The sequence below is a fragment of the Rhincodon typus genome, chromosome 10, assembly GCF_021869965.1.
Source record: "Rhincodon typus isolate 14 chromosome 10, sRhiTyp1.1, whole genome shotgun sequence".
Lineage (NCBI taxonomy): Eukaryota > Metazoa > Chordata > Chondrichthyes > Orectolobiformes > Rhincodontidae > Rhincodon > Rhincodon typus.
The window spans coordinates 2162397-2185117 of record NC_063341.1 but is presented as its reverse complement, the minus strand read 5'-3'; the positions used below and the strand labels follow the sequence as shown (position 1 = coordinate 2185117).

The following is a 22721-nucleotide window of genomic DNA, read 5'->3' as shown; positions in this document are numbered from 1 at the left end:
AATCCTGTTCATGCACAGATCATGTGCCAGTTCACTGTGCAAGGTACACATGCTCAGACTGTACAGATTGGGTCTAAAGTTTCCCCTAACACCATCAAATCACGTGGATCTTCAGCTCTTTCTGACAAGCTGAGGCTTGTTCCTGGTCTCATTCTTGCAAATCTCCTGTGAACTGTCTACAGGGTTTTAACATCCTTCCTTAAACAAGGTGCTCAGAACTGAACTGAATACTCCAAATGTGCTCTGACCAATGACTTGGAGAGGTGCATTCAATTATATGTAGTTGTTAGTGAAGTATGTTGCATTAATCTGGCTATGCATCTTTAATTTACGATGTGCTAGGATCTAGAGAAAGGAAAATTGGAATATCCCCACAACAGCCATTACCTCCCCATCGAAAACCAAGGACGGGCTGTGTCAATGCCACGACTGGAGCTGGAGTCTGAGGTAACTTCTGTTTCCTGCCTTTATCCAAACTAATGTCTGTGCTTCTTTCTCCAGTTCACACAGTAATGTGAAGAAATGTCTCCTGTTCTTGGTAAATTCCTGATACCCTTCATCAATCTCTCCATAACCTGAGGGAATGGTCTCTGCCAGCTCGACATCAGAACTACTCATCAGTTTATGGTTCAACAATGATGCCTCTCATTCTTCTAAATTCTAAATGCGTACAGGCCTAACTTACTCAACCTCTCCTCATAAGACAGTCCCTCCATACCTGGGATCACTCTAATGAACCTTCTCTGGAAGTGAATGCCCGTGTATCTTACCTTCAATAAGGAGAACAAAACTACTCACAGTTTTCCAGCTGAGGCCTGACCAGTGCCTTTGATAATATGAGCAAGACATCCCTGTTTTTGTACCCCATTCCCTTTGAAGTAAAGGCCAATACTCCATTTGCCGTTTCCATTACTCACTGAGCTTGAATGTTAGTGACTTTTGTGATTCATGCATTAGGACTCCCAGATCCCTCTGTTCTGTAGCTTTCTGCAGTGTTACTCTATTTAAATGATAGTTAGCCCGTTGCTTTTCCCTGCCAAAGTGCCTAACTTCACAGTAAATCACCACTCACCGGGCAGCATTACATGATCAAAGCCCCTCTGCTATTTGTAGATTTTTGGTTTTGACCTTATGATTCGGCCCATCAATGCCACAGCAGCAGCAATAGAAAATAAAACTCCAGGCCAACACTCAGATTTGCACAAACGAAACAACAGCAATGACAGAGATAACAAGGTGTACAGCTGGATGAATACAGCAGGCCAAGCAGCACCAGAGGAGCAGAAAGGCTGACGTTTCGAGCCTAGACCCTTCTTCGTCAGCCTTCCTGCTCCTCTGATGCTGCTTGGCCTGCTGTGTTCATCCAGCTCTACACCTTGTTATCTCAGATTCTCCAGCATCGGCAGTTCCTACTATCTCTGAAACAGCAACGACAGTATAAGTTTCCTTGAAACCTGATGTGCTTGTGTTTGCCTGAAAAATAAACATGATCAACACTGCTGTCAACTCTCAGCCAGCTGTACTCCTGTGGACTTTAACTTCTCATTGCAGGAAGCCTCCTACCTCCCTCAATTCCCTTCCGTCCTGGTTCTGCAGTTGAACCCTGCTCTCTGTTCCTGCCCTTGCTCACCCCTATCCCCCTCACTGGACTCTGGAGGCTAATACTCACATGAATTACTTGGCATATTTAACACCACTCCAGGACTGAATGCAAGAATAAATAACTCTCCTGGATAACGTTTTCAGAGAGAACCTCCTGAGCCCCACTTTAACAACTGACTTCGCACAAATGACAGTGGGGTTTTGGGGGGGAAAAAGATACCCAAACTTTCTTGAAATTAAACTCGACCTGCTTATGGACCGGAAGCTTGGAAAATAAAGGGGCCTAGTCTGTCTGTCTGTCTGTCTATCTCAGTGCCTGTAACAATGTGTGAAACAGGATTGAGAGAAAGGTTCCAACGAAAGATTTGGGAAAGCTTGTATTGTCGATATGAACGTGAAGTTAGGCACTTTGGCTGGAAAAACAACGGGCTAACAATCATTTAAATAGAGTAACACTGCAGAAAGCTACAGAACAGAGAGATCTGGGAGTCCTAATGCATGAATCACAAAAAGCTAACATCCAAGCTCAGTGAGTAATAGAGGAGGCAGTTGGAATGTTGGCCTTTACTTCAAAGGGAATGGGGTACAAAAATAGGGATGTCTTGCTCATATTATCAAAGGCACTGGTCAGACCTCAGCTGGAAAACTGTGAGTAGTTATGTTCCCCTTATCGAAGGTAAGATACACAGGCATTCACTTCCAGAGAAGGTTCATTAGAGTGATCCCAGGTATGGAGGGACTGTCTTATGAGGAGAGGTTGAGTAAGTTAGGCCTGTACTCACTTAGAATTTAGAAGAATGAGAGGCATCTTATTGAAACATACAAGAATCTGAGGGACATGACAGGGTAGATGCGGAGAGGTTGTTTCCCCTTGTGGGAGAGACTGGGACCAGAGAGGTGACACATTTAAGACAGCGATGAGGAGGAATTTCTTCTCTCAGAGGGTAGTGAATCTGTGGAATTCTTCACCACGGAGGTCTTTCAAGGTTGGGTCATAAAGTATATTCAAGGCTGCGATAGATTTTATTTCAGTAAGAGAATCGGGGGTTATAGGGAAAGGCAGGAAAGCAGAATTGAGGATTTTCAGAGCAGACATGATCTCATTTAATGGCAAAACAGACTTGATGGGCTAATGGCCTACTTCCACTACATGCTTCCACATGTAATGGTTAGTGGGGGCAGTTTCTATCTCTCTGGTCAATATACTTTTAATCACTTCAATATGTTGCTTTTGTTAATGTTGCAGTCTGAGAGACTAACAGTCTGTGCTTTCTTTGTCTTGTTAGTGTACCATGTGCCCGACAGTTGTGAATTTCCACCAGGCTCCTCTGACTAGCCATGTCCTTCTGCCACTTTACTGCCAGAGGCTTCCAGACTGTAGTCAGCCAGTCAGTCATAGAGTCATGGAGTCATACAGCACGGAAGCAGGCCCTTCAATACAATCTGTCCATGCCAACCACGTTTCCCAAACTAAACTAGCCTTATTTGCCTGCATTTGGACAATATCCCTCTAAACCTTCCCTATTCATGTACCTGTCCAAATGTCTTTTAAATGGTGTAACTGCATCTACCACATCCTCTGGCAGCTCGTTCCACAAACACACCATGCTCTAGGAGAAAACGTTGCTGCTCGAGTCCCTTTTAAATCTTTCCCCTCTCATCTTACACTTGTGACCTCTGGTTTTTGGACTCCGCTTACGTGGAGAAAAGACTTTTGCTATTCATCTTATCTACACCCCCTCATGATTTTATAAACCCCTATAAGGTCAGCCCTCAGCCTCCAACACTCCAGGGAAAAAAAAACCCCAGCCTATGTCACCTCTCCTTATAACTCAAGCCGTCCAGTCCCGGTGATGTCCTTGCAACTTTTCCAGTTTAATAATATCCCATCTGCTGTGAGTTTAAAAGTCCAGCAAAGCCATTTCCTTAAAGAGAAAAGGAAAGTAATGTCTAAATAAGTAATGATATCCTAAATGCCCAGTGGACATGACAATGTACTGTGTGCTTTCAGTGTTTCCATTACACCTTCCAGAACAAAACATCCTAAAGCAACATCTGATGTCCTGTGTTCTGTGTCCCTTTTGTAAAGCACAAAACTTCAATGATCCTGCCTCGCAAAAGCAGCCAACATAACCAAAGACCCCTCCCATCCCGGTTACACTCTCTTCCACCCTCTTCCATCGGGCAGAAGATACAAAAGTTTGAAAACACATACCAACAGATTCAGGAGCAGCTTCTTCCCCGCTGTTATCAGACTTTTGAATGCACCTGCTCATATATTAGATTTGATTTTTCTCTGTAGCTGAAACACTATATTCAGCATTCGGTTCTATTACCCTGAAATGCTTATGTGAGGTATAAAATCACAGGACACCAGGTTATAGTCCGACTGGCTTATCTGAAAACGTCAGCTTTTGGAGCTCAGCTCCTTCCTCAGGCGTAGTGTGAGAGAGGATATAAGTCACAGAATTTATAAGCTGAAAGGTAACAACCCTAAAACTGAAGAAGGGTCCAGACCCAAAACGTCAGCTTTCCTGCTCCTCTGATGCTGCTTGGCCTGCTGTGTTCATCCAGCTCTACACCTTGTTATCTCAGATTCTCCAGCATCGGCAGTTCCTAAAATCTCTTAACACTAAAACTGGCTGCCTCTTGTTGAATGTTTAATTAGTTAGGAAGGAGACTACTGATTAAAATGCAAAATCCAGATTCCTTTCAAGCCATTGTCCCGAAATAATTAAAGGTTTTATCAATATATACAAGAGGTGACATCTCAGGTCAGACAATGTATTTTAGGTGTGAAGTCTTGCTTAGAATCTGACTATGTTTTAAACTGGGGTCAGATTTTATTTTTTTGAGCAAAACAGAATGTATCTGCGGCTACACAAACAACTTGGATGAAATAACTCATGTGTGTCTGTGTATGCGCGAGTATTGCATTCAATTCTGGTCGCCACGTTACAGGAAGGATGTGAAGGCTTTGGAGAGGGTGCAGAAGATGGTTACCAGGATGCGACCTGGATCAGAGAGTATGAGCTATAAGCCAGCTACATTTGTGGCAGTCGGTTAGCTCAGCTGGTTAGAGTGTGGTGCTAATAACGCCAGGGTCATTGGTTTGATCCCCATACTGACCAACTGTGTTGGATTCTAACTGCGAGTTGCATGCTTTGCGTTCTGACTGGAGGCTTGCGTGGTAGTCTCTGCTTTTGGGCAGCACGGTGGCTCAGTGCTTAGCACTGCTACCTGCCAGTGCCAGAGACCCAGGTTCAATTCCAGCCTCGGGCGACTGTCTGTGTGGAGTTTGCACATTCTCCCCGTGTCTGCGTGGGTTTCCTCCCACAGTCCAAAGATATGCAGGCTAGGTGGATTGACCGTGCTAAATTGCCCATAGTGCCCGGGGATATTTAGATTAGGTGGGTTAGACAAGGAAAATGCAGGGGTAGGGGAATGGGTCTGGGTAGGATGCTCTTCGGAGGGGGCGGTGTGAACTTGTTGGGCCAAATGGCCTGTTTCCACACTGTAGGGATTCTATGAGATGCTAGGAAAAACTTGGGTTGTTTCTCTGCAACAGCACAAGCTGAGGGGAGACTTGATAAAAGTCTGTAAATTGTGAGATGCATAGATAAGGTTGATGGTCAGAATCTTTTTCCCAGAGTTGAAATATCTAATACTCAGGGGGGCATACATTTGAGATGAGGGGGGAAAGTTCAGAGGTGATGTGAAGAGCAAGTGTTTTACACAGAGAGCGGTAGGAGTGTGGAACGTGCTGCAAGGGGCCAGTGGTGGAGGCAGATACAATAGGGGCATTTAAAGGACTTTTAGATAAGCGCATGAATATGCAAGGAATGGAGGGATATGGACCAAGGGCAGGCAGAAGGGATTCGTTTACTTTGGTATCATGTTCGGTGCAACATCATGGGCCAAAGGACCTGTTCCTGTGCTGTACTGTTCTATGTTCTCTGTATTTTCTACAGCAGGCGAAACAATACTTTTCACTGTATCTCAGTACCTGTGACAATAATAAATCAAAACCAAATTACTTTCTCCACTGGCAATTACATTAGATCCCTTCCTGTCTTGTCTCTCTTCACTAACATTGTTCATCCATTTAACTGTCTCTTCTGAGTTTGGAACAGATCCCGAATGGGCTAAAGATTGGTCTCATGTTTGTATCTGATGGGATCAAAGGATTGGTCTCACTTTGTGGCAGGCTGTGGCCCAAAGTAGAGTGAGTACGGGCACCTGTATCAAATGGTAGGTCATAAGCATTGGAAATGCTTTGAAATTGACTTAAAAAGACAAAAGCAGAGGAAGCTAGTGCCACTTCAAGTTGTAAAGTGTTGAAGAAGAGGGTTATAATACAAAGTGATAACACCTTTGGATTGTAGATTCTGGAAGACGGGAATACTGGGGGAAGGAACAGAGAGACCTTTGAAAGGATTGAGTGGGAGTAGGTGATGAAATAACAGCACACGGGCAGTTTGTGGGGCAAGTGAGAAGTGCCATTCCTCACTATATAAAAGGACAAGAGATACCAGCCAAAACTGAAAGGTACTTCACAGCCAAACAATAATGTGTTTGTTATTAAAACACCTCATGTTAGTACGTGTGTGATTTCAGTGCTGCTAACCCTTCTTCTCTGGTGTGTGTTGTTCCTCTGTGGCCTGGAAGTCGACGGAAGGCAGAAGCCCAATGAAACGTTCGTTCTCCACATTTGCTGGCCATCACTTGAGTGGGAGCTGGCTCAGTGAGTACTCACTCGAGAGAGCCGGCCCAGACGACCTGTACCAGAAACGGGGATGCAGACCGCTAAGGTCATCCGGCAAGTCTTCAACTGCAGGTACGCTGCTACACGGCTAAGTGACCTCGTGCCTCTGAATGTTGGGTTAAAAAGGTGGCTGCTTTTGCCTGGGTTGGCAAAGAAGTGGTTGGGTTAAAATTCCTCGCTCGGGTTTTAACTCTCTCCTGATTGTTGAGCCTTGCAGCGTTCCTCCTGGCTCATTTAATGGGGATTGCACTCGAAGCTGGATGCGGGTCATGCAAATGAATATTGAGGTAAAAAGGTTTCATTTTGGTGAAATAATTCAGAGCACCTTATTAACAATAATGGGAAAGGAGCAAATGATGACCATGACGTGATCAGGTTTATGAGGATGATTCATGAACCAAGTGTTATCAGATAAAGTTCACCACAGTAAGCAGGATATAATTTTTTCGTGGGATGTGGGCAACGCTGGCAAGGACAGCAATGCTGGACTTTTTATTTCTTTATTTTTCTAATTTTCTTTGTCCTAAGAACTTGTACTGAAGAATCTCTACCTAAGTACTTTGTACCTGAGATGGTGCTTTTAAACTTTTCGCTGTACTCATTTGAGGACAGTGACAATAAAACTAATTCAGTTCATTGGTTGCCCATCGCTAACTGCTTTGCTAGACCATTTCAGAATCACCCACATTGCTATGGGCCTGGAGTCAACGGAAACCATTCCAGCAAGGCTGGCTGATTTCTTGCTCTCAAGGGCATTAGCAAACCACACAGGTATTTACACGCAATGGCTGATCATTTAATGGTTGCTCTCACCAAGGCTTGCTTTCAATTCCACATTTATTTATTGAATTTGAACCCCAGGTGCCATGGTAGGATTTGAACCCCTATCCCCAGAGAATTAACTTGGGCCTCTAGATTGCTGGTCCACTACACCTGCACCTCCCCCGATTGATGGTCTGAAATACAGATGAGAAATGGGACGTGTCTAAAGAAGTATTTAATAGAGTACAAAACCTGTATACACACACTCTTAAAAGGCAAGAACTCTATGTGTGTAATTAAACAACATAGGGACATGTGAAACTGTATGGAATCATAACTAAGGGTTTGTATGAAGACATAAGGCAGCAAAGAGTCCCCCAGACTGATAGAAATACAAAGAAAAGTAGCAGCAGAACATTGAGAAGAGGATACAAAAGAGAACTTGCAGAGACTACCAAAGTTTTGCAAGTAAATTCTGATAAAATAACTGAACGTATTTCCTGTTCAGAGAGCGTTAGAGTGGATTTACAAAGGGTCAGACTTCTTTGGCGAACATGGTTACATTGTTTAAAGAGCTCACTGATGTGAGAGACAAGGGAATGTCGAGGGATATGGTTTATATGATCTTTCAGAAGACATTCAAGAAAGTTCCACACAAGAGACTTTTCATAAACATGGAAACATATGGAAACCTTTTCCAATGGGTAAGAAACAGGATTGGAAGTAGGAGACAGAGAATCGGGATAATATATGTGTAGTTTAGTGGCAGAAGGAGACCGTAGTGGTCTGTACTGAGGTCTCAGCTTTTTCAATTCTACTCATTTGCCCTCAAGAGGAAGATGAGCATATTCCTCCTCTGGGGATTCCAATGGGTATTGAGGTCAACCAGTGCCCAGAGGTCGTGCTGCAAACAGGCCAGAATACTGCAGATGACGGATCTTTGGATGAGTTGCTGTTTTGGGATTTCCAGCTCCCCCCCCCACCGCCTTTGTTTTTCTCTGCCTTTGAAACACGCTTGCTTGCTTTCTGCATCTTTTTTAGTCACTTATGCTGTGTGCAGTGATCCTGCGCGCGCCCTTCCCAGGACTTGCAATCGATATACAAACTCCAAGGTGAGATGTTCAGAGCACCCTCCTTTTACCATTCTGAGAGTGCACCCCAGACCCGAGCTCTCCGTGGATATGCTTTGGTAAGTGGGTGACCAGGCTGTCTCCATTGTGCCTGTCTCAGTTTGGGTGTGGATGTTTGGCAGGCCAGCTCGTCTGAGTGGCTGGTATTTTGTCCTTCCCTCCAATCTTCCAAAACTCCGAAAGGCGGCTATAAGGAAAGGGGAAGTGGTTGAATTTGTTGGCATGGTACTATTACCCAGTCCAAGTCTTAACGTGCATACAGCAGAATTGGCAAGACTATTGTCCTTTAGACTTATGGTTTGGTAGAAAGACTTAATCCTCCACATTCCCAGGCTGATGTTCAAAGTCTGCTGAAAGTTGCACTGCTTTAGCAAATGTCTCTGTTTGTCAATGTAGACAGCTTGAGAGAGAAAGAGAGTGCTACTGAGAGAAGTGAACTTATTCTCTACTGGCAGGATCAAAAGAGGGCATGCCTGGAGCAGGCTGGGACATTACTCCAGTTTTCTTTAAGTTGGTTGTAAGACTGTGAAAGTCATATTGGAGAGCTTGTCCATGCTACAATACAGGACCAGCTCAGGGTCTGCAGCTCATAAATGGTTATTGGCAAATGGGAAATCAGCAATTATGTCCTTGGAGACCTTGTTTTTGTCTGGAATCATCTCTGACTGAGATGCTTCGATATCCCAGGAATGTCTTCATGGCATCAGACAGTGTGACAGAGAAAAACATGCTTAAGGTGATGGGTGTTAGCAGGCGGCACTGTTTGAATCCATCAGCGACTGGGAATTGGACAGAGACTCACCGCCCAGGTCCTACAAGAGCGTGCATCATGGACTGGGATCTCATCCACTCTGCTCCTAAGAAAGATTGATCCGAGTCATTTTGAAATGGGGAGAAGCTGGGAACTGTGGACAGACAGAGAGATTGAGGGCTCCAAGTACAGAAAGCACCAAAAGCTCACGGACAGCTCCAAACACGATTAGAGAAGTAAAAGGAATGTTGGTGTGGATTGCAAGGGGGCTGAAACCCAAAGGGGTTCTGTTTCCATTGTGGAAAGCTCAGGTTTGACTCCATCTGGAATTCTGGGTTCAGTTCTGGCCTCCGCACCTCAGGAAGGAGATATTGGAGATATGGGGTGCAGCACAGATTCCCCAGAACAATTCCTGGATGTACTAAGGGCAGGTTTCATCAATGTGCTTTGTATTCCCTTGCCTTTAGATGATTGTGTGGTAATCTAACTAAAGTGTTCAAATTAACAGGGAATGTGGAGGGAAGCTACTGGGGAGGGTGGGTGGGAGGGCGGGCATGCAGGACAAGGGGACCTGACACTGAAGGTCTTTCAGGAGTGAAATCAGAAAGGACTGCTTCACAATAAGGTTGTAGGGGAATCAGAAATAATGGCTCACCCAAATATCCCCCATCCCCATTCCACTGACCACAAACCCCTCCCTGAAAAACACACTGTGGGTTTTGTTCTATCTAAAAATTTCCAGTTTAAGTAAGTTGGGTTTTGATTGGGGAAGGTTATCAAGTTATATGGAACATCGGCATCTGCCTGACAGTGTGGAAAATTGCCCAGGTAAGTCCTGACATAAAATGGTGCAGCTCCAGCAACACATATTCTTAAAGGGAGAGGAATGTTGGCCAGTGCTACCTCGGAGATTATGAACCCAAAGTCATGACTCACCACCCTGTTTAGGATCCTGACTGTCCAATTTGGAAAGCCCTGGCCTAATCTACATTCTGCCATGCAGAAGAAAGCAGGCCATTTGATTGGCACCACATCCACAAGTATCCACTCCCTCCATCACTAACGGTCAGTAGCAGCAGCTGTGTACCATCTACAAGATGCACTGCAGAAACTCACCAAGGCTTCTTAGACAGCACCTTCCAAACCCATCAAGTCAGGCAGCATCAGAGGAGCAGGAAAGTTGACGTTTGGAGTCAGGACCCTTAATGTCAACTTTCCTGCTTCTCACATACTGCCTGGCCTGCTGAGTTCCTCCAGCTCACACTGTGTTGTCTCTGACTCCTGCAGTTCTTGCTATCTCTGACCTTCCAAACCCATGATCACTTTCACCTAGGGGCCATTTCTTCACGGTCACTGGATCAAATTCCTGGAATTCCCTCCCTGATGGCACTGTGGCTCTCCCTATACCACATGGACTGCAGCGGTTCAAGAAGGCAACTCAATGGAAATTTCACCAGGGCTACTTGGGGCAGGCAATAAATTCTGGGTTAGCCAGCAAAACCCACATCCTATGAGTGAATAAAATTTAAAAATGACCATACGATACAATCTTGCAAATGGGATCACAACATCAATTAATTCAGTATTAAGTTTAAAAGGGAGGAGGAAAAGAGTTACAAGCCAAAGGTTTAGATGTCAGTAACCTAAGCTTTGAAATAACGAGGGATAGGTTAGTAGATACATCGCAAACAGGCATACATCTACTGCCCTTGTCCTACTAGTTTAAACCGTCGATCACTGATTCTTGGTCAATCTCAATCCCTCATACACTGCCTGCATTACTCTAAGCTGAGTGCACAACGATCGCAGTGCTACAACGTAACTTCTGCTTCCTGAAAACACTCCCGTACACAGAACTCGGACCTCCACGCTGAACACAGAAAAGTTACGGAAGTGCTGCTGCGCTCCAAATCTGCTATCTGAGCAGTGTCAGCTAAGCCAGGGACCCGGAAACAAACTGTGACCAGTAGTGCCTGGCTCCTGTGCCTTCCCATTTAAAGGTAGCCAGCAATGTTCCAAGTGTATTCCGAAGGTGATAACCAGATGCCTGGCTGCAGCATGACTAGCAGCAGAGAGACACCACAAACAGCAAGGGGAAGCAGCATCTTTTATTTAAAACTCAGTCGGCTGCAAGTGCAAAATTTATTTTTGAGTTCAATTCTGGCTGCTTTGCTACAGGGAGAATAGTTTTAATTGGAATGGCTGCAAAAAGGGTTGACAAGGGAGACTGAAGGGTTTGAATTATAAGGAGATGCCGGATGAGCTGGGATTTATTGCCTTTGGAGCATGGGAGGCTGAGGGGTGACCTTAGAGAGCTTTATAAAATGATGAGGGGCATAGAAAAGGTAAATAGCCGAGGTCTTTTCCCCAGAGTAGGTGAGTCCAAAACTAGAGGGCTTAGGTTTAAGGTGACAGGGGAAAGATTTAAAAGGGACCTGATGGGCCACTTTTTCACACGGAGAATGGTGCATATATGGAACAAACTGCCAGAGGAAGTGATGGAGGTTGGTACAGTTGCAACTTTTAAAAAAACATTTGGACAGGTATATGGATAGGAAAGGTTTAGAGGGATATGGGCCAAATGCAGGCAAACGGTACTAGTTCAGTTTAAGATACCTGGTCAGTGTGGACAAGTTTCCGTGCTGTATGACTCTATAACCAGTTTGAAAAGCTGGTTTCTAACCCAAGGTATGATCTCAGTTGTAGACTAGTGCTACCTTGGCTTTATCTTAGCTAAATTAAAAATTTCCCTGGCTAATGATGATAAATGATGAATCCGAACCATCTAAAAGGAATCCAGATAAATTCCACACAGAATGGGAAAATGAATTCTATTCACCACTGTGAAAGACAAGAGCGTTTGCCTGATGTTTCACCAAGATATATCAGGAGGTAAAAAGGTGAATTTGGAAAAACATCACACAACAATGCACAGTAAATTCAGAGACAGTCTTCCCTTGAACAGCATGCTTTGGACAAAGAGAATTGACGAGCTGAAAACCATTTTTAAAGCTCAATGTCACTTTCTCTAAGCCACCCTGCACTGCAGTATCATTTTGCATTTTCGCAGAACTCAAGAAATCGTTCACAGATGATAGAAGAATCAAAGAAGCAATGACTGTGGCTGTTGACTCTTTACTCAAAGACTTTAAGACCAAAGAAGAAATAATAAGGGCCGTCTAGAGTTTGGTGCTGCCACAGGAGCAATATGGGTGGAAACTTTGTCTGAAGAGGTCTATCAGCAACTGCAGCAGGACCTGAAGGACTGTGAACACAGTCGCTACAGTTCCATGAATCCTTGACATGAACACAACTCAGCTGATTGTTTTTTGTGTGCATTGTCTGTAAGGACATAACCACTAAAGAGGATCTTCTCACTCATTGTCCTTAAAGAGAGAATAAGGGATGAGGATATCTACAACAAAGTCGAAAGGTTCATGCTTGAGAAAAACATTCTGACACATTGGAATGCTTTTCACAAGCACATACCCTTTGGAATAACTGACAATAGTTAGTTCTTCATTATTAAACCTAAATAGAGCCTGTTACCAGACCAGTTCCAAGTATTACTCTGAATACTTTTGACAAATGTGCTGCCTTTACAAGGTGAGCATAGAGTCTTACAATGCGGAAACAGCCCCTTCGGTTCAACTCGTGCGTGCTGATCTGATCTAGTCCCATTTGCCAGCATTTGTTCCATATCCCTCTAAACCCTACCCATCCTGCTGCCTTTTAAATGTTGTAATTGTCTCTACTACTTCCTCTGGCAGCTCATTCCACACATGCACCACCCCCTGCATGAAAAGATTACCCATCAAGTCCTTTTGATATCTTTCCCCTCTCAGTTTAAACCTATACCCTCTAGTTTTAGACTCCATGAGCCTGGGAAAAAGACCTTGGCCATTCACCCTATCCATGCCCCTCATGATTTTATGAGCCTCTGTAAGGTCACCCCTCAGTCTCTGATACTCCAGGAAAGAAAGCCCCAGTTTTGATTCTCCCCTTGATTATGAAAGTCAATGAGATTATTGCTGTTTCTACCCCACACTCCTTCCCTTAGCTGGCTTAGCACTCTGTTCCACGCTGGCTTGGTTTGTTTTGAGTTATTTTTGCCTTGATGTGCTTATTGCTATCATAATCCCGGTCTTAAACATGGAGTGAGCTTGTAGCATGTTCTCAGAGATGTGTTTTCCTTTCACAGCGCTCCGAACAGCAGACATCCCTTACATAGACAGCCTGGACAGAAGCCGTTCAAAGGAAAGGAAACACTTGCTGTCACCTGATAGATCCCTGTGCACCTCAGCAGAACGTGCTCAGTATCCACAGCACCATCCCCGGGATGAGAGGCTATCTCGGTCCCCTAGTCTCGGCCAATCTCGTTCTCACCGGGGACAGGTAGGCCCCAGGCTCGTGCTCATATCGGACGGTTCCTGTACCTACTTTAATACAAAGATTGATATTTATTGGACAGAGTTCAAACCACGAATCCAAGTGTGCTGTACACCTGCTCTAAATTAAACAAGTTAGGACTAGTCAAACTTTAAAGAACTAAATCCTGCAGGTTTTCATTCAGAAGAGTAGGCGGTAAGGGTAGAGTTCTCTCTAGCTGTGAGAGACAGAGTAATTCAAAAAGTAACATACTTCATTTCAACATTGAAATGCGACATACTGCGGTCATATCAGATCTGAGCTCAGAGAAAATGTTCTCGCTGTGAGAAAATGTTGTTCCTCACATGCACCCCTCCCCTTGCCTTCCTGTATCTCCTGACCAAAAACCTTCAATCTGGATCCCCTAGTCCCTGTGCCACCAGTCAATGGGAGCAGCTTTCCCTGTCTCTCTTATCCAAACCCGTTATAATCCTGTCCAACTCGATCAAATCTCCTCTCGATCCCCATTGCTTGATTTCAAAGGGAATGGAGTTATAAGACTAGGGAGGTTTTGCGAGACTGTACAAAGCACTGGTCAGACCACACCTGGAATATTTTATTGTAAAGGGAATGGAGTGTAAAAACAGGGAGGTCTTGCAAAAAAAAATGTTATAGAAAGCACCAGTCAGGCCGCAGCTGGAATACTGTGAACAGCTTTGCGTCCCTTATTTAAGGAAAGATAGACTGACATTGGCGGTATTGCAGAGAAGGTACACCAGGCTGATCTGTGGTATGAAAAGACCGTCTTATGAGGAGAGGTTGAGTAGGTTGGGCCTGTACACTTTGGAAAATGGAAGGACGTGAGGCGACTTTATAGAAACCTGCATGATCCTTAGGGGACTTGACAGAGTAGATGCAGAAAGGTTATTTCCCCTTGTGGGAGAGACCAGGACCACAGGACAGAAACTCAGAGTAACGGGTTTCCTATTTATGAGAAGGATGAGGAAGAATTTCTTGTCTGAAGGGAGTGAATCTGTGAAACTCTTCAGCACAGAGGGATGTTGAGGTTAGTTCATTAAGTATGTTCAAGGCTGAGACAGATTTTTAATCAGTAAGGGAATTTATGGGGAAAAGGCAGGAAAGCGGAGTTGAGGATAATCAGATCAGGCACAATCTCATTAAATGGCACAGCAGCTTCAATGTGCAGAATGGCCTACTTCAGCTCCCATGTGTTATGGCCTTAAAACCCCCAGTCTGACTCCAGAACAGGACAAAAGGTGATCGGAACTTGCAGTAGTGGGAGAGGTAGTTTTTGGAAAGTCCAGAGTAATGCAAGCCTGTGGGTGGCATTATACAAACATTTGTATTTCTAGATCACGTTCCCAGCTGCAGAACTTCCCAAAACGTAGTAGAGCCAATGACTTACTCTGTTGAAGTGGCGTCATTGCTGTTAAGTCATTGCCAAAGGGAACACAGAAAGCTCCTACAAACTGCACCATCATTTATTTTATTTATTCTTTAATGGGATGTGGGAGTCACTGGCAACTCCAGCATTTGTTACCCAGTGCTAATTTCTCTTAAGCTGAGTGGCGTTTGCTTGAACACCTTGATTCACCATATCCATGCTCCTCATGATTTTACAAACCTGTATAAGGTCATCAGGATGCTCCTGGCAAAATAGCCCTGGCCTATTCAGCCTCTCCCTATGACTCTCCAACCCTGCAACATCCTTGTAAATCTTCTCTGCACCTTTAAAGTTTAACAACTTCATTCCTGCAGCAGGGAGAGAGAATTGAACACAGTATTCTAAAAGTGGCCTAACCAATGTCCACACAGCCGCAACATGATGTCTCATCTCTTGTTCACAATATATATTAATGATTTGGATCAGGGAACAAAATGTAACATCTCCAAGTTTGCAGATGATACCAAGTTGGGTGGCAGGGTGAACTGTGACGAGGATGCAGAGATCCTTCAGCATGATCTTGACAGGTTGGGTGAGTGGGCAAATCAATAGCAGAAGCAGTACAATTTGGATAAATGTGAGATTATTCGCTTCAGAAGCAAAAACAAGAAGGCAGATTACTACCTGAATGGCTGTAAATTGGGAGAGGGGAGTGTGCAGCAGGACCTGGGTGTTTTTGTACACCAGTCGCTGAATGTAAGCATGCAGGAGCAGCAGACGGTAAAGAAGGCAAATGGTACGTTGGCCTTCATTGTGAGAGGTTAAGTACAGGAGCAGGGATGTGTTATTGCAGTTATACAGGGCCTTGGTGAGACCACACCTAGAATACTGTGTGCAATTTTGGTCTCCTTTTCTGAGGAAGGATTCTCTTGCTCTCGAGGGCGTGCAGTGAAGGTTTACCAGGCTGATTCTGGGGTTGGCAGGACTGACGTATGAGGAGAGATTGATTAGGTTGGGATTATTTTCGCTGGGGCTCAGACGAATGAGGGGGGGATCTCATAGAGACTTATAAAATTCTAACAGGACTGGACAGGGTAGATGCAGGGAGGATGTTCCTGATTGGGTGTGTCCCGAACTAGGGGTCATAGCCTGAGGATTCAGGGTAAACCATTTAAGACAGGGATGAGGAGACATCTCTTCACCCAAAACGTGTGGAACTGATTACCACAGGAAGTAGCTGATGCTGAAACATTGAATGTATTCAAGAGGCGACTAGATGTAGCACTTGGAGCAAATGGGATCAAAGGTTATGGGGAGAAAGCAGGACAAGGCTACTGATAACACAGTGTGGAGCTGGAGGAACACAGCAGGCCAGGCAGCATCAGAGGAGCAGGAAAGCTGACGTTTCGGGTTGCCACCCTTCTTCAGAAATGTTATTGAGTTGGATTGATCGTGATGAATGGCGGAGCAGGCTCAAAGGGCCGAATGGCCTCCTCCTGCTCCTATCTTCTATGTTTCTATACTCAATACACTGACCAATAAGCATACCAAATGTCTTCTTCGCTACCCTGTCTACCTGCAACTCTATCTTCAAGGAACTATGAACCTGCACCCCAAGATCTGTTTGTTTGGCAACACTCCCCAGTGTTGTAAGAGTCTATAGGTATGAGGCTGGAAGAGCACAGCAGGTCAGATAGCATCAGAGGAGCAGGAGGGTCAATGTTTCGGGCCGAAACGTTGACTTTCCTGCTCCTCGGATGCTGTCTGACCTGCTGTGCTTTTCCAGCCTCACACCTATAGACTCTGGCTTCCAGCGTCTGCTGTCCTTATTGTCCCCCAGTGTTGGAAAACTCCCTAATACCATTAAATGTAAGTCTCACTGTGATTTGCCTTACTAAAATGAAACACCTCACATTTATCTAAATTAAATTACATCTGCCGCTCCTCAGCCCATCCGACCTGAGAAGGGGGCAGAATGTATTGCATCCAAATTTGCTGATAATACAAAAATAGGTGGGAGTGCATGTTATAATGGAGACACAGGGGACACACAACAGATATAGATGGGCTGAGGGAGTGGGCAAAAACTGGGCAGATGGAGTTTAATGTAGGAAAGAGAGAGGTTGTGAACTCTGGTAGGACAGGTCAAAGGGCAGATTGCTTTTTAAATGGGGAGGAACACTAACAAAGTGCAGTGTGAAGGGATTGGGGTGTTATTGTGCCTGAAACATGACAAAGTTAAGTGCAGGTACAATGAGTAATTGAGAAGGTGAATGGAATTGAAATAACTGCACAGAGGCCGATATCCCGTCGCCAAATCAGCCTTTATTTACTTGCGCACAGTGCACTGGCTCTGGTCAGCCAGCTCGGAGTCAGTCCCCTCAACTGAGGAGATTCTCATCTCCTGGTTTTATTCATCAGCCAGGACTTTCTTGATTGGCCCAGATTAACAATGATCTTGCAGCCAACAAGGTCAGCCAGTTCCAATCAGTGCGGGAATTTTGGCGTTTATTGCTAAGGGTTAGAATTTAAAAATGGGAAAGTCGTATTACAACCACACCCGGAGTACCGAATCTCTCTGTTTTTAAAAAAAAGGATATGTTGGCAGCACAAAAGAGATTCGCTGGCGTGATTACTGGGATAAAGGATGAATTATCACCAATGGCTAAACAGGCGAGGCCTTTATTCACCAGAGTTTAGAAGAATGAGGAGTGATTTTACTGAAGCACACAAGATCCTGAGGGAACTTGACAAATGTTGAGAAGACGTTTGCACCGGTGGGGGAGTCTCAAACTCGCAGCAATAGTGACAGAGTAAGGGGACGCTCATTTAAAACTGAGGTGCAAAGGAATGTCTTCTCTCCACCCCAGAGAGTTGTGGAAGCTAGATCACTGGAAAGAGGAGGGAGATAGTTTCTTAAAATTTAGAGGAGTTGAGGGTTATGAGAAGCTGCACGTATGTTGAGACCTGGGGTGGGGTACGTCAGCCATCATTTTGTTGAGCAATAGGACAGGCATTTATTTCCAATTCTGGAAGTCCCTGCCCCTACCAGGCTCTGTGAAGCAGTAGGAAAATGAGAGGAAATGCTGGTTACAATCGACAATTTTCTGAAGAAGGGTCCAGACCCGAAACATCAGCTTTCCTGCTCCTCTGATGCTGCTTGGCCTGCTGTGTTCATCCAGCTCTACACCTTGCTATCTTACAATCGACAGTAGTGTCACATGCACCATCGCCTGAGAGTAGCCTTATAAATACTGTCAAATCGACCTATTCACAGATATTATCACACACCTCTGGAGGAGGGAACTTGAACCTGGACCTCCTGGCTCAGAAGTAGGGGCACTACCATTGTGCCACAAAAGCCCAAGGCTAGCTTTATAAGTCAGATTGATACAGACAATGCAGCTGCTGGGATGGGTTTTGAATTGGGTCCCCAGACTACAGAGCCAGTGCACTGTGCCCAAGTAAATAAAGAGTGATTTAGTGACGGGATTTTGGCCTCTGTGCAGTTAGTTCAATTCCATTCGCCTTCTCAATTGCTCATTGTACCTGCGCTAACTTTATCGTTTCAAGATGGCCAGTCCTGTGACAATACCACTATCACCCCTTTTAAATGACAGCAGCCAGAGAATCGGGTTCCAATGTTGTTGCTTGGGAGAGAGATGAAACCCAGCACTGCACCCAGGATTAGGTCCATAGCTTTTTTCCAATAGCCTATCCAATGAGGCAGGAACAGCGTTGGTTTAATGTTTTTAGTAAAATGTGGCGGTGCTCAAAGTGCTGCAGTCCCTTAGCACCAGTTTGTGTACACACATGCACATACACAGCAGACACAGATACATACACATGGACACACACACTCACACTTAGTCACTGTTACAGAGGGAGAGTGGCCGAACCTGTCTGATAATTAAACCAAAACACAAGCCCCAATGTGTTAGGACAGGAGTAGAGGTTCCCGTCTAATAATTACCCCCGAAACACCCAGAGAAGCTCGCTTTCCCCCCCATAATCTGATAAAAGAGAAGTTGAAAGAAAGAAAATCCCTGACCACTTTATAAATAACAAGAAACAATTTACTTATTTAACCCTAACAATCAACAAATTACTAATAAACCAAACAATTACCCCCCAGACTATTAACTATTCCCTAAATGGCCTAAATTCTGCTGGAATGCTGTTCAAGTAAATACAAGTCCCACTTATATAAACCCAATTAATAAGATAACAATAAATTAAAACTTAATCTCTCCAAGTTCGTACAAACTGTGTCTTCTCCGTTACTCCACAAATGACTTTTTTTTGCTGATTCTGCTGTCAGGGATGTTTTTTCTCTAATATTGCTTCTGTGAGGGCTTCTAGCTAGAAATGCCGTGGTACCTTTTTAGGAGATGGTGCTTTCTCTAATACATAGATGACTGTGAGAACCAATTTCTCTCTCTCTCTCTCTATCTATCTCTCTCTCTCTCTCTCAGAGAGAGAAAGAGAGCTAAAGGTTCTTAAGGTCTCTGTCCAACTGCTCCTTTCTTTATACCCGTGATGACATAACAATATTTCTTACGTAGGATTGGTTCAATGTTGTCAATGCCATCAGATTTAAATTTGTTAAGTTTTTAGTATCTAAGGGCTTGGATTAAATTGATTGGCTAAATTTAAAAACCTGGTAAAAAATGTTGATGGGCCTTTCAAAATAAATGTTTAAATTTCGGGTACTTTCTGTTCTGGCATCCTCCAGCTGCTGCTCACAGACATACATTTTAAAAATCTCTAAGCACAGGAAAAACACATCACCTCTTAAAGAGACCACACATTCTTTCTCCCATATTATTTTTACAAACATATTCTAGCTTCCAGCCTTCCAGTTCAAGAGTACTTACACAACTTTGTAACACTCACGCACTCACACTCACACACACAGACATACGAGCAGAATGCAGACACACGCACACACATACACACACGGACATACACAGTCTCTCTCTCTCTCTCTCACACACACACACCCAAATTCACACTCATATACACACAGACACACACACATACAAACACACACACATTGTCTCACACTCGCTCATTCAAAGACATTCACAATCATACACAGACAGACACAACACTCACAGACACACAACACAGACACACACACTCTCACACTCACATTCACACACAGATACACACACACTCACACCGACATGCACAGACACATACATGCACAGATGTGAACATACAAACACACATGCAGACACACACACACTCACTCATATTTACACACACACACACTTGCCCACAAACACACACAGTCACACACATATACAAGCACATACAAACACACACATGCAGATACACACACTCTGTCACACTCACTCACACATTCACACTCATACTCATACACATACAGACACACTCTCAAACAAACACACACAACACAGACACACACTCACACAATACACAGATACAAACACACAGACGCACACACTCTAATTCATATTCACACAAATCAGAACAAGAAGAACAAGGAACATTACAGCACAGGAGCAGGCCCTTCAGCCCTCCAAGCCTGTACTCCTACATTTTCCACTTTTGATTATAAAACTGTCTTCACTTACAGGATCCATATCCCTCAATTCCCTTGCTATTCATCTATTCGTCCAGGTGCTTCCACCACCTCCTCTGGCAGCATGTTCCAGACACTCACCACCCGTCATGAAAAACTTGCCCCACATGTCTTTTTTAAACCTTCCCCCTCGCACCTTAAACCTGTGTCCCCTCGTAATTGACCCCTCCACGCTGGGAAGAAGCCTCATACTTTCCACTCTATCCATGCCATTCACATCTTTTAAACTTCTGTTAGGTCACCTCTCAACCTGCTGCGTTCCAGTGAAAAAAAACCCAGTCTATCCAACCTTTCTGCATAGCTAAAATCCCTCATACCAGGCAACAACCTGGTAAACCTTTTCTCTACCCTCTCCAAAACATCCACATTCTTCTGGTAGTGTGGTGACCAGAACTGTATGCGATATTCCAAGTGTGGCCTAACTAAAGTTCTACAACGCTGCAGCATAACTTGTCTATCGTTAATACTCATTGCCCTTTCCAATTAAGGCCAGCATGCCATAAGCCTTTTTTACTACCTTATCTACCTGCGCTGCTACCTTCAGTGATCTGTGGACCTGCACACCCAGATTCCACTGCATATCAATACTCCTAAGGGTTCTGCTATTCTCTGTATAACTTCCACCTGTACTTGACCTTCCAAAATGCATCACCTCACATTTATCTGGATTAAACTCCATCTGCCATTTTTCTGCCCATGCCTCGAACTGACCAACATCCTGCTGTATCCTCTGACAATCCTCCTCATTATCCGCAACTTCAATAATCTTTGTATCATCCGCAAACTTACTATGTTTTCCTCCAAATCAGTTAAATAGACCACGGACAGCAGAGGTCCCAGCACTGATTCCTGTGGAACACCACTAGTCACAGCCTTCCAGTCCAACAAGCATCCTCCCACTGCTACCCTCTGTCTCCTAAGACTAAGCCAGTTCTGTATCCATCTTGCCAGCTTACCCCGATACCATGTGACGTCACTTTTTGCACCAGTCTGCCATAAGAGACCTTGTCAAAGGTTTTACTGAAGCTCATGTAGACAACAACTCACTCAACAACACACATTCTTTCTCTCTCTTTCACTCACACACAGTCTCATTCACACTCTCTCACAAACATACATACACACACGGACACACACACAGACAAGCATACCTGAGCGCACACATACATACAAACACACGCACACGCACGCACGTACACGTGCGCGCACACACACACACACACACACACACAGACAGACACACACACACACACAGACACACACACACACACACACACGCATGCGCTGGCTGGAGACCTGGGGCTTGCTGCATTTGATGAATCTAGATGCACTGCAGCAATTCATCAAAGCTCCTCGGACAGCACCTTCCAAAACCACGACCACTTCCATCTAGAGGGACAAGGGCAGCAGGTTCATGGGAACACCAGCAAGTTCCCCTTCCTCACCATCCTGATTTGGAAATATGTCGCCGTTCCGTCACTGTCACTGGGTCAAATTCCCTCCCTGATAGCTTCGTGGGTCAGTCTGTAGCAGATGGACTGCAGCGGTTCGACAAGGCAACTCAGAAACCACCTTCTCGAGGGGGCAACTGGGAACAGCCAATCAGTGCTGGCCAGGAGAGGCTCCGGTTGTGTAACTGCCACCCCACCACCTTAGGAGGGGTACAGGGAGTGATGTATCTCTGTTTTGTCTCTTGCAGGCTAGCAGTCCAGCAAGTGACAGCCCCATCCCTTCAACGTCTGGGACCAGCACGCCAAGACACGGGCGGCGGCAGATCCCACAGACACCCCCGAAACCGCGGCCACACATCTCCTACTCTCCGGTTGCCCAGCGGCCTGAGCCGTGGTCGCTGCTGCCCTCCTGTGAGCACGCCACGCCAAGGGGCAAGGGGGAGTGCCAGTACCAGTCGTTGAGGGTGCGGCCCAGCAAGGTCCTGTGGAGCGAGTCGCCGGGCCTGAGCGCCAAGAGCGAGAGCCAGCACTCGACACCGCTGCGCTACATCTCTGAGCCGTCACTGAGCCTGCACGAGGAAGGGGGCAGCCTGGACCAGGAGCAGGGCCCCGGGGAGGAGACCCTCACTTTCGAGGCCGCTGTCGCCACCAGCCTCGGCCGCTCGCACACCATCTCGTCGGCACCACCACTCCGCCACAGCTGGCAGCTTCCCAACGGCAGCTACCGCGCCAGGCTGGGGGCGTCCGGGCCACGGGCCACGGGCTCAGGGCCAGCTACCGTCAGCAGCGGGCCACCCCTCACTCTCACCGACCAGGGCCAGGAACAGGACCAGGACCAGGACGACCAGTGTTAGACCGGGGAGGGGAGGGGGGGGG

The 22721-nt window shown here is 45.3% G+C and overlaps 1 protein-coding gene and 1 non-coding gene across 2 annotated transcripts in view; both read left to right on the top strand.

Annotated features, from left to right (window-relative positions):
• Positions 1-22699, top strand: part of LOC109915498 (probable voltage-dependent R-type calcium channel subunit alpha-1E) — a 148876-nt gene extending 126177 nt beyond the window's left edge. The window contains exons 38-41 of the mRNA XM_048602005.1: positions 343-447; positions 6271-6439; positions 13212-13405; positions 22094-22699. Of these exons, the coding sequence (XP_048457962.1) occupies positions 343-447; positions 6271-6439; positions 13212-13405; positions 22094-22699 (1074 nt within the window). The remainder of the gene's footprint in view (positions 1-342; positions 448-6270; positions 6440-13211; positions 13406-22093) is intronic.
• trnai-aau lies at positions 4660-4733 on the top strand. Its single transcript has one exon. It is a non-coding gene; the product is annotated as a tRNA-Ile (tRNA).
• Positions 22700-22721: the final 22 nt, after the last annotated feature.